Raw genomic sequence first — 12,359 nt, forward strand, 5'->3', positions numbered from 1 at the left:
CGGTTGCGGTGCTGAGGTCCATGCGTAAACGTTGTGCGGCGTGAACAATTTATTATGAAATGTTCGGCGGAATAATAATAATTGTTATGAAACCAAACCCAGCCCCGTTACGACAAAAGAAAATATTATGCGTCTGAAATTTACGGTGCTCACGAAACTCAATTTATCGAGTATACGCACGCTTTCACGCACGCATACACACACACACACACACACACACACACACACACACACACACACACACACACACACACACACACACACACACACACACACACTCACGCCCACCCGTGCGCACTAGTGTATTCAATGCATAATACACGAGGAGAAGACGACGCGGCGCCAAAGTGATTTTCCGATAACACGTGACTGTTAAAATTTAAACGTGTCGTGACTTTATTAAATTTGCACGATCACAATTTTTCATACGTTGTTGAGTGGACTGACCGAGACATGCCCTTGTGGATTAATTATATTATACGATGTGTGTATGTACCATAAAACAGCAATAATTTTTTTAAACACTTTTGTTCAGTAAAAACAGTTCAAAAAAATGTCTGTTCTAGCACGTATTTTTGGACTGTAAATTTAACAGGGGAGATACAAGTTATTGTTTTGAAAACTTCTCGGTTTTTTCTTATAATGCCTTTGTATTAATATTAAGATACCAAAATATTAATATTAATATTTTGATACCAGTGGGTGATTGTTTTATCACATCACTATTCTCATTATTATTATGATTATTATTAGTATTTTATGTATAAAGAAAATTAATAGTAAATATTATGGTGTGTGCACGTAATTTTCAAAAACTTGACAAACTCATGTTTTGGTATTGTACTTCGTTTTTGTAAATATTATCTTTTCAGAAGTACGAAACACAGTGTTTATAATCTAATATTTAAAAAATATATATTATATATTCCATTGTATACATATTTCATTACTCGACTGACTCCCGTGGCAGATGGTAACACATTTGGGCTGAAGATAAAGTTTGTGAGTATTTTATAATAATAATCTTTAAAAAATATGTATTTATCAATTTATCTCATCAACAATCAAAATGTTTTATAAATTTACGTTGTTAAAATGTTTTCTCTTTATTGAAATGTTTGATTTCACAATAGCATGGTAGGTAGGTATTAAAATAGTTTTAAAATATTAATTAAATTGTTTTGGTAATTAAAACATGCTCATTCTAAAATTGAATAAATATTTGATCATTAACAATGTCTAAGTCTCTCTGAAGCCAGACTGATTATGACAATGAAATAATAATGTTGATATTATTATTTCCATAAAATAATACCTTTTGTCATATTTTTGAGTATCAAAGAATCTTATATACATATATACATGTGATTAAAAATAAAAATAAATCTGTTCAAAATATTATTATATGTAATTACATAAATAACTAATTATGGTTTTAGATTATTTTAATTTTAAACAAAGTAACAAAAATCGATTAATAATGTGAAAAACAAACGTATGTCGTAAAATGCATTGTATTTTTGTTGTTCACCAGTGCAAAGGGGTTACACGCGGGTCTGCACGGTCTAGTTCGATCCTGTGATAAAACTTTCGCATATATCAGTACAATAAACATTTATTTGTAAAATCAGAGTACACCATTTACATTCCTCACTCTTCTCAAATTCTAAAGAATGAATTGATAAATGAATAATAATACCATCAGTTTGATTATTATCATTATAGCAAACAGATTGTATTGTAATAAATTAATATACCCTGGATTCTGTGGTAAAATATTTAATATAACGTATTACATTTTCCGAGTGACGTTGTTCAAAATTTTTACATAGTTTGGAGAATATTTGGCTGAAACCAAATGTAATAAAGTGGGTATCTATGGTTTTTTGATGGATTCGTCAAAAATCACTTATAATTCATATCATAACATTCTCTCGGTATTTTCAGTGCTTTGCGTTTAATTTAATAAATAATAGCATTTAGTGCAACAAAGATTATTTTGACTAATAAAAAACATTATTGACGAGCAATGGACAAAAATTCAGCGGTTGATCGCAAGAATGTGAGTGAAAGTTATTTGTACCTACCATTATTGAAAACCATGTAGTATACAAAATATCTGCAGTAAGTTTTATTGAATATAAATTAGTCATCTCTTACTTGTTTGTCCGTCATTGTCGTCCTCACAGCTTACAACAAGTAATCAAATTAAACATTAATAATATATAGAACCTATCCGATTTATTAAACCTACAGAATTTAAACACCTAATTTATATCAATACGTAGAGATCGTGTGGATTTATGGTTAATTTCTTTTCTAATTACAGAAAAGTCTTTTAATATTGTTGTAATTATTCCAATACTTATTTTCACATTATACTTTATAATATATCTATATGTTTATAAAATTTCATATTGCTAATCATTTACAGATAGAAAATTCGTTAAATATTATTTTATGCCTAATCAAAATTGCAGCTCCAGAACATATAAAAAATTTAATACTGCTAAATTGTAATTTAAAATAATAATATTACTAATAAGTAATAACCATCATGCGAATATTCTACGTTTGTAATTAATATTACATCAGGGCACAAGCTATTTTTTTTTTTAATATCACTTTTAATCGTAAATTTATCGTTGTCATTTGTTAGTTATAACTTATACGGATCATCAATCTATAGTAACTTAATTAATTTTTCATTATTTTAATAATCTTCAAACATATAATATATTTGCCACGCAAATTACAACTGAATTTTATGAAAGTTAAAGTTATTTTGCATAGTAAAGTAGTCTAGGTAATATATACATAAATCATTTCATAATGTTAATGGTACATCGTTCATAATTACTTATAAGCGATCAGAGTACTTCGTTTCCAATAATTACAAAATATATATTAAAAAACTCCTGAAATCCATAGTCTCGATATTAAGTGTTTAAGTAATTATAGTATGTTTTATACTCAGTCTGTTTTATTGAATCTGAAGATTATTTTATTGTGAACCACTCTGCACTATTTAATATCTAATGATAATTATTTTTAGACAGAGGGATGAAATTATAAAATAATATTGAATGTTGTAAATTGTATTTACGCAATTAAAATGTTATATTAAAAAAACTGATGTGTTAAAACATGAACACCATTAATTTTGAATATAATTAATATCAATGTAATATTAAATCAAATAAAACATACGTTGGAAACTGTAAATATCTACAATATTGTCATTTTAACTTTTAATTATATTTTGAAAATGTAAGTTCAAAAAGGGAGAGAGTAAAGTAGTCGCTCTTCTGTTTAGTGAGTGTGAGAGTACGAGTACATCATCATTGAGGACTATGAAGAGTAAATCACGGTAAAATTGTAATCCAATAATAACTCATTGCATTCGAAAAACGACTTTAAGCGAAGACTGTGTGTACTGAGTATATTTCATGATATACAATTACTGCTATTTAAGTTATTTATTTTGGTATAAAGCAATACGTAGGTTATTTCGTACATTTAAGCCTACAAAATAATATGCTAATTTTCACAATTTGGATGAATGTTGTCAAAGTTATAACTTTAAAGTTTAAATGCTTATCATGTATTACTTATATTTTATACTTATGAGGAATATTGCGTTCAATTTTCGAGGTAATATACAAATTAATATACTTCATGTTATAAGGTATTAGTTTATTTTTCATAACGGATGTATTATGTATAATAATAAACAACCATTTCGTGTACATACGAAATATTGAGAAAATTCATTTTTAATATCGCTGGAAAGTGGCACAACAGCGCATAGTGTTTGAATATAACACCGTTGATGTATAATCTATTTAAATATAAGCTGTCAACAGAAACATATAAAAAAACAAGTGTATTTAAAGATTAAAACGAAAAAATGGTTTTATATAATTAACATTTTGTTCATCTGTAAGAAATTATACTTTGTAACTAAATCATATCTGTTATAAGCCTAAGTTATTATTTTCAGTATAAATAGATAGGTTGGTATCGGTTTCACTAAATGTCGTTGTTAAAAAACAAAAACTTTAATTTTGTGTTTAAAAAAAAATAACCGTCTTAATTTTGGTTAAAATCGTTGTTTGAGCGTATGGTGTGTGTATCAAATTTGAATTACTAGATTTTGGTTTCTAATTTCCATTTAATGCGAGTTTTTTCGTAGTATAATACGCAATTATGCAAGTACAATAACGATAATTTTTAAAATAATATTTCTTCTAAAATGTATAAATAACGGAGTGTGTGCAAAAAACCTTGTAAGTAACAAAAACATGTTTACAGGTAAATTTTGACGACTGGTCGGCTTTTGAGTTGTACTTGGAACGCAAAGGAGTTGTATCAGCTATAACAAATGCACTGTATTGTTTGTTCAACGAAAATCCTTCGCCAAAAAACGTTTATCAGTAAATATTATTTTCTTTAAATGAAACTTGTACGAACTTAACCAATCATTGTATAAGAAAATACTAATATTATAGGTATCTATTTATCTTCAATCTAATTATTCTGTGATCGATACTTTCTGATTAGGTAGACGACAAGGCCAAAACATTATAAAAATTAATTCTGATATCGATACGGTTTCGCTTGATCTTCAAAATCACGCCATCCTCATGGAAACGGGTTCATGTAAAAATCTTAATATTATATTTAATTTTTGTTCAGAAAATAACCAAATATTGGACTTAATTGAAATAAATCAATATCAATACTATATTAAATCGAAATTTAATAATTGTATATTAAACTTGGGTTCTCTGTAAACCAGCTGCTTTGATCACCACAATGTACGTCAGTCTACGCCATCACCCCCTTTAAGTACATCTTGAAATTTAGTATGTGTGATTTAAAATATTTAAAAATAAAAATGTGAAAGATAAAATATACAAAACTTTTTATATAATAGGGTGCTTGTTATACTATGAAGTGTATTCAATTATCTCTCCGTGTTTTTCGAGTATCAAACAATTTTTTTCAATAATTCATTTTTAAAAAATAAAAAGAATAATTATGTTACTATGAATCATTTCGATTGATGCACCCTAGTTATTTATTATTCATATTATTTAACATGTTGTATGCCTAAATGCCTGAATTCAAAAATCGACTTATGCATTAATAATAAAAATTTGTTTATAATTGTTTTTTAATATCACCTATCCATTACCACGCAGGTACCTCACTTACAATGACAACACATTATCGATGGAGCCAAATACGCTTATATTTTCGTGTACCAAGAGCTATATATTTTCTGATCTTCGATATAGGTTTTTAAATCTTTATTACCTTAACAGGTACACTTAGAAAGAACATTTAAACGCTTTGCATTTTAATTGAAATTCCTCAGATTGTAATTTTTTCACAAGAAGAATTAAGCAGGCATACCTACTATAGCAAATAGCTTTTTTCATAAAAATATGATTCTTTGTTTGATATTTATATTGTAAATTCAGTGACAATATAAAGTCAAAAAAGTTAATTCTAAATGAAATGTGTTGTATAAAAAGTAAAAATGCTTTGAATATTAATATATTATATTGTATTAAAAATGTTTCGTACATTAAAATAAGTTTGAAATTATGTTTTATCATCCACATATACCCTCGGGTAATTTAAATTAAATTTTTCATTGAAGTAATTAAAAAAATATATTAATGTGCTCTGAAAGCATTACCATATCATTTATTTTAGTAGTGTATTTTTATATTAACATTTGAATTCGTTAAAATATTTAATATTTAAAAGTTTTTTTTTATTTGCTTTAGCATAGTTTAATATTCAATATGTATAAAACATTACAAAAAATAAGCATTTATTTATGAAAGTATGAAGTACTGAAATAAAATAATCTTTTCGTAATAAGTTTAGTAAGTCATTATAGCTCGTTGTTTTATTTCTAACTCATATGATTTTCATCTTCATTTTAAATGGCACATGAACATGTTGCATCATTTATTCTATTATTTTTTATAGGTACAGTTTATCAATTCAAATCTTATATTAAATTTACTGACATAAAATTCTGGGCTGGAAAACAACAGTTTACAACTACTATAACGATTCATTGCAATTTAAGTGTAATATAATATGGTACCTAACCTAATCGTAATATCTACAACAGGTCTAAATATCTAACGAAGTAATAATATTTTTTTTATTAATTTCCTTTTTTATCCCACATTATTAAGTAATGCTGTACTCCAGATTTCACAGCAGCGCGTACAATATTTATCCCACAATTCTCGGTAAATTTGAATAGTTTAACGGTTCTATGATATCATATAACACAGACATTCCATATTCATTAAAATGAAATGACTCTCTGTTTGTTCGTTCATGCCTCTGCACCATATAAAATATAAGTAAGTAGGTAGTTTACCGTTTCGACATCACTAAAAGGATTTTTCATGCGTACTACACGTATACGCGTAGGTACACCGACATTAAATGTCATGATTATTAATGTGATACTTTAATGTTACGGGGGCAAAAGCTTGATATGAAAAAATACATTAAAAAAATGTTTCGACCATTGTCTTGTACATCTGTACGGTCGGCCGATCGATGTGCACAAAGCTATATATAATACAATACGGTTTCTGAAGTCGCTCTACGCATAACTCTAAAATACCGACGACTGCACTAAATGAAAACTGTCTACAGATTTTTGTATTTTGTACAATGTATAGGTACATATACTGTATTCTCGGCGGCGATTCAGAGAGCGAAATGAAGCATCAGTTGAAAAAATTGAAGAGAAAAATCGAAACTGCGTCTCGCGAAATCGAAACGCTGAACGACGAAATCGAACATCTGTTACTCATCCGGGACAACGGGCTGGATTTCAGCTTGTACAGGGATTTCGTGGACAGGAAACGAGCGGAAAAATGAAAAACTGCCGTTTCGTGCAGCAGCACTCGCCGGGCGCCGATTATTATTATTGTTATTACTGCTATCATTATCACTATGACAATCCGAATCGACTTAGACACGTAAAAATATGTTTAACACGATGGCAAACCATATCGTATTCGTTCGTCTCATTCTCCTTCACTGCGATTTGTAAATATAATACACTGCACGTGCTCGCACACGTTAGTATAGAAGGTGTACACAGCGGAAGATGAAATACGGAGTTGTCGGCGTTAGATAAAAAAAAAAACAACAAACTCGTTTGTACTTGAAACACAATAATAATAATAATATGATGATGATGATGATGATGATGGTGTATTTTCTGTGACAGTGTTTGTATCGGAATACCGAACGTCCAGATGTATAATTTATTTTCCTAGTGCCCTGTGTACACCCCGCGGCCCTCCAGCGCGATCGAACGTGTACCTTCAATGAATGATCGCCGTCATAAAACATATAATACGAATATGTAATATAAGACGAGCTATCTAGTGCGAATTTTCACTCAAATCAAAACACTGTTGGACGATTATTTTTGAAAAATAAAATACATCGTTTCACACGCAATATATTACGTGTGTTGGTTTGTTCGTGAGAGGGTGGGTGGGCGGGTGTGTATTGCAGAACGAAATATTTTATTATATTTTATTGCGATCTTGTTGCTGCAGCGTTCTACGGTTTTCCTGCCGTTTGTTTACCATAGTCGACTTGTATGAGTTGAGCTGGGAGATGTGTTTTTCAACAAGTATGGTACACTGTTCGTTTTTGAATAATTTAGCGTATATCGGAATATTATATTATTACCTACAAAAATGTCGCTGTGAGATATTTTGTAATTGGTGAGCGACAGACGTTTGCGGAATTGTGTTTACGACCATATCTAAATTATACCTACAGTTTGATTGATTTTACCGTAGACAAAAAAAAAATTAATTTAAAATTCATATTATCTAGCGGCACTAGCGCTTGTCTTTAATAACTAGTTAACGGAAAACTCTATAACAACCGGGATGACGGGCTTATGACGATGTTTAATCACGAATAACTCCTAGTAGGTAGGTACGTTCCAGTGATTCATAAACATTTTCACACGCACCGAGTTGAGTAAACTATTTTAATTAAAACGAGTACCGCGATATTTCCAAGTTTAGAGTGTATTATTCTTATTTAAATTGCCGCGTGTTTTCTCAAAAAATTCAAATTAACACCCGCTGTGTCTAAGCGCATTTTGATGGATTACAGAGGCAAATTTATCTTAAAACCCATGACGATACGTGGGGAGAGCGCCACTTGTCGGATCGAATTATGGGCAATCGCAAAACGCGTACCTACATGTGTTGTGAGGTTTTAAAAACATAATCGTATGGGGTACCATGTATTTTAGTCACCGTCATAAAATATGATAAAAATTTCGGTTTATCCATTTTATCGGAAATATAAATGAAAGAATATCGGGTTTCCTGATGAAAACTATACTGCTCAGTGCCCACCAACTCATGTACGTGGTTTAAGTATGTAAATGTTTCAGTTTAGGTGATGTACACGCAGATATAAACATAATGCACGTATATTATTCAGAGCTGAATATATATATATCCGATATCCCATTACGTCTAAATATACAATAGGTTATTACTTATTATATGTATATATTTTGTATTTGAATGTTACCGTCGAAATGTCGGCAAAACACGGAAACGTATACTGGGCAACTGTACATGTGTGTTGTGTATCTACATATCAATATCACACTCCTTTGAACTTTAATATAATAATGGTGTATGTATATATCGCTATATGTGTGTAGTTAACAGTGCGTTCACTGTTTATTATAATATTTCATATTATTATTGTGATTGGTAACTCGCAATTTATTACGGAAAAACTAACAAGCGCGTAGCAGTGTAATCGACCTCAAAGATGACACGGTGCGGTTACAGTAAAGCAAGAAAAGCAAGTCGAATACCCGTTTTTGCAAATATCGACAAACCGTGTACGGCAGAACACATCCGTTTTTCATACTGCACACAATTACGGTCGTCGAAGCACGGTCGCGTATATACGAGTACTATGTTATGCCAACGTGCAACGGTATCATTAATCCCGTATTATGTTAAATATCGATTGCATATAATATTGACGCCACGCGCAAAAACAACGCTATATGGGTACGTCAGTATAATATATTTCGGTAAACGCTGTTTTGATGAGGAGGGCATTAAAAATAATACCTACCGAAAAATCGAAATCCCAAGCAACGGGGAACACTGTGTTACGGGGTTGGAAAAATAACGATATAGGTAGGTTATGTACGCGAAAAAAACGGTTCTAACAGTAATTTTTTCACCATCAAACGGCGAGACCGGTGAATTTCCCGACACGCGCTCGCCACGGTATAAAATATACGCCAATGTAATAACGTGTATTGTATATAGCGATAGGTAATCCGATGTATTAAAATGGTAAAATCAGGCTCGTATTACGAGTGCATTGGTTGAGCGGTTGTCATAAAATAGTTGGCTAGACTCTCGTTGGGATGTCGATCAGAAGTTAAAATAACAATGCGATGTTCCTATACACTTCTGTGAGAAAGTCCACGATAAAAATTGTACCCCATATGGGACCAGGGGTCACCGAGCGGCGGCTCACCAACAAATCGTGTCTGGGTCTAGCTTATGCGAAAAAGATATTTTATTTTAATTATTGTTTTTATTTATTACCTAAAATTGTTTTCATTTTATTTTTCATTTATTTTCTTTGGCTACTTCTTATCTCTCTGGATACATGTTACATGTATACATAGTGTTTTGATGGCCCCAAAGCCTCCCCTAAATTCTTAACACAGCTCCCCAAAGTTATTATTTAGTCGAACAGATGACGGCCAAGGTCCAACAAAAAATTGTGACGTATAAGGTTGAGCGACAGAGAGAGAAAAGTTAATTTCATTGAGTTCTATATAAAGAATTATAGAGTTCTCTAATTTCATTATTTTAGTATCCTCACTCTTCTGTGATCAAAATTTTTTTTTTTTTCTTAGGTGTGAACTTTGCAAATAGCCATATTACGGGCTTAATATTTATGTATCAAATCTTCTCATGAGCTATGGAGTCATACTCTGAAATCTACCAATAGGGCCATGAATGAATGTATTCGTTCAACGACAAGCCCTAGTGATGATGTTGTAGCACAGCACACCTGTTGCCGAGTAAATATTATAATATTATGTGTAAAAGTTACGGTCGTCGAGTTTTCGAGAGCACAGAAATAATACCTTCCTACTTAATAAATTATAACCAGCTCGGCAAAAGACGGTTGTATACTATTATTTTGTGACGATTTAAAGCCCGCTCACGTATTAAAAACAACGGTGTTTACATTATGCGCACGTGGACAAACATTGTGCAGTGCTCGTGTAATATACGCCGAGCACCGATGCGGCTTACGACTGGTCTCGGGACTCGTAACGATGACTGTATTTTTATGGTTCGATTTTAGTCGTCGTATTCGTTCGAGGATCACAGTTGTTGGGCCAGGACCGACAGTCGCTTGCAAGTTAAAATGGCCGGTGAAAAGTGTATACATAGTTTGAAACTGGTGGAACGATCACCATGAAAAAGAAAAACCCGGGAAGTAAAATAAAAAATAATAAAACCGGGATTTCACGCACAAAAGAACGTCTGGAATTTATAACCCTGGGTGTTTAATGATGTTTTTAATTGAACCACGAGCACACATAGTAGTAATATACGTGGACCACCCGCAATACTACAATAATAATAATAATAATAATAGTAATAATATTCAATATGACAAGTGCAAACCGCGGCAGTGTAAAAATTAATTGCCAAACACCCCCGGTCGACCACTCGGAAATCCTCTATTTTACTCTCTTCCCCGGCGATCTGCCATCCTCGTCGTATCATATATTTTATTTCTAGTTCATCAATCCCTTCTCCTACACGCACCCACACACACGTTACTGGCACCGTCGTCACCGTCATAATGGATCCTTTATAAAACTTTGTCAGAAAAAACGCAAACAACGACCTTTCTAGTAATTAGCTCTAAACCCATACACGCGTAGACATATACACACGAGCAATAACAATAAGAAAGCCGACCTTTGTGTCTCGCGTTATAATCGATTTCATCGTCATCCTAAATTCTCAACACTTTTTTCGTTGAAAAACTATATTCTACAAGCGATTTCGAATAAAATAAAACTAAGTAACCCTAGGCTTGGACACCTCCTACACGCAGGGCGGTAATAATGTAAAATGGGTACCTACGTTGGTAATAACAGGTAGGTATAAACCATGTGATTCACTTCTCACAAGACGACCGATCGCTTTTTACGACTGACATGAGTATTGGTCTTACGATCTGCACAAAATGACGATAATAATCTGATGTAGGTACCTATGTATATTATGCCTAGGCAGTGGAGTATTTTCAACGGGAGGGGGGTCCAATACCCTTGGACCTCCACCTAAATACGTCACTGTACCAACGCTGTTCTTGAACATAATATACATAGGTTGTCGAACAATCGGATTCCATAATATTTTGTGCAACAGTGACTTAATAATAATAGTGTAATAGTTAAAACGTTTTACACTAGTTGATTCCTTTTGTGAACTTATGTACTACCAAGCTGGCATTGAAATTCCAATAAAGCTCCACTGATAATTGCTTTGCAATCTCTACAAACACCATGCCCACTTTATGTCCTAGTAATTTCTGAATTAAATTCCAAACTTAATTGAGGTACTAAAGGTGTACAGCTAATACGATTTTATATTCTTGATTTGCCCATCCATTATCTTACTTTATTAATTGTTTTTTACTTTAGATAAAACGTGTACAGTAGACTAAACTATTGTTTTTAAAATATACGATAAGTATTTTTAAAATGTTTAAAATTTCGATTGCACTAAATTTTTCAACTTCACACAGCGATGTTATTTATAAATTGCACTGAACATTTTAAAAATCTTTACTTCATAATATATTTACCAACAATAATTCGAAATTTAAAAATGTATGTGGTAAGCTTTGCACAGCTTAAATTTTTTCAAATAAAATGTTTTAAATTATGGAACAACACTATCCCGACGCCGCGAGTTGAGCCAAACGAGATTAGTACTCACAATCGTTGGTTAACACATCATTTCCGTTCATTTTGTAATCCGAATATTTCACTTAGGCTTTGTAGAAGTTTCTATTTCAGCTTTTGGATTACAGAATATTATATTTAGGACAATTTGGATGATCAGTATTTTAAATTTTACATTGGTTTAAAGGAAAATAACAAAAATAGAATCATCCATTGTTTCCGTTTGAGCCAATATGAATTATTTATCTTATTTCCAGGTTTTAAGGAAAAATATTTTCGTTTTTAAATTTAT

At 31.4% G+C, this 12,359-nt stretch overlaps 2 protein-coding genes across 3 annotated transcripts in view; one reads left to right on the top strand and one right to left on the bottom strand.

Annotated features, from left to right (window-relative positions):
- The window catches only part of LOC111026186 (adenylate cyclase type 5), a 125,095-nt gene that overhangs the window by 67,132 nt on the left and 45,604 nt on the right, over positions 1–12,359 (bottom strand). The window lies entirely within an intron of this gene.
- On the top strand, positions 1,765–7,014 carry LOC111026187. The gene is made up of 3 exons (XM_022304214.1): positions 1,765–2,062; positions 4,315–4,436; positions 6,726–7,014. The coding sequence occupies exons 1-3, from the start codon at positions 2,030–2,032 to the stop codon at positions 6,925–6,927; spliced, it is 357 nt and encodes a 118-aa protein (XP_022159906.1). The 5' UTR covers positions 1,765–2,029; the 3' UTR covers positions 6,928–7,014.

Source organism: Myzus persicae, unplaced genomic scaffold (assembly GCF_001856785.1).
Source record: "Myzus persicae strain clone G006 unplaced genomic scaffold, MPER_G0061.0, whole genome shotgun sequence".
Lineage (NCBI taxonomy): Eukaryota > Metazoa > Arthropoda > Insecta > Hemiptera > Aphididae > Myzus > Myzus persicae.

Excerpts from the sequence above, each read along its gene's own strand:
- LOC111026187 (XM_022304214.1), top strand. The coding sequence starts at position 2,030 with ATGGACAAAAATTCAGCGGTTGATCGCAAGAAT. Across the intron at positions 2,063-4,314 it reads CAGCGGTTGATCGCAAGAAT|GTAAATTTTGACGACTGGTC; the intron begins GTGAGTGAAAGT and ends ACATGTTTACAG. Across the intron at positions 4,437-6,725 it reads TCGCCAAAAAACGTTTATCA|GTACATATACTGTATTCTCG; the intron begins GTAAATATTATT and ends TACAATGTATAG.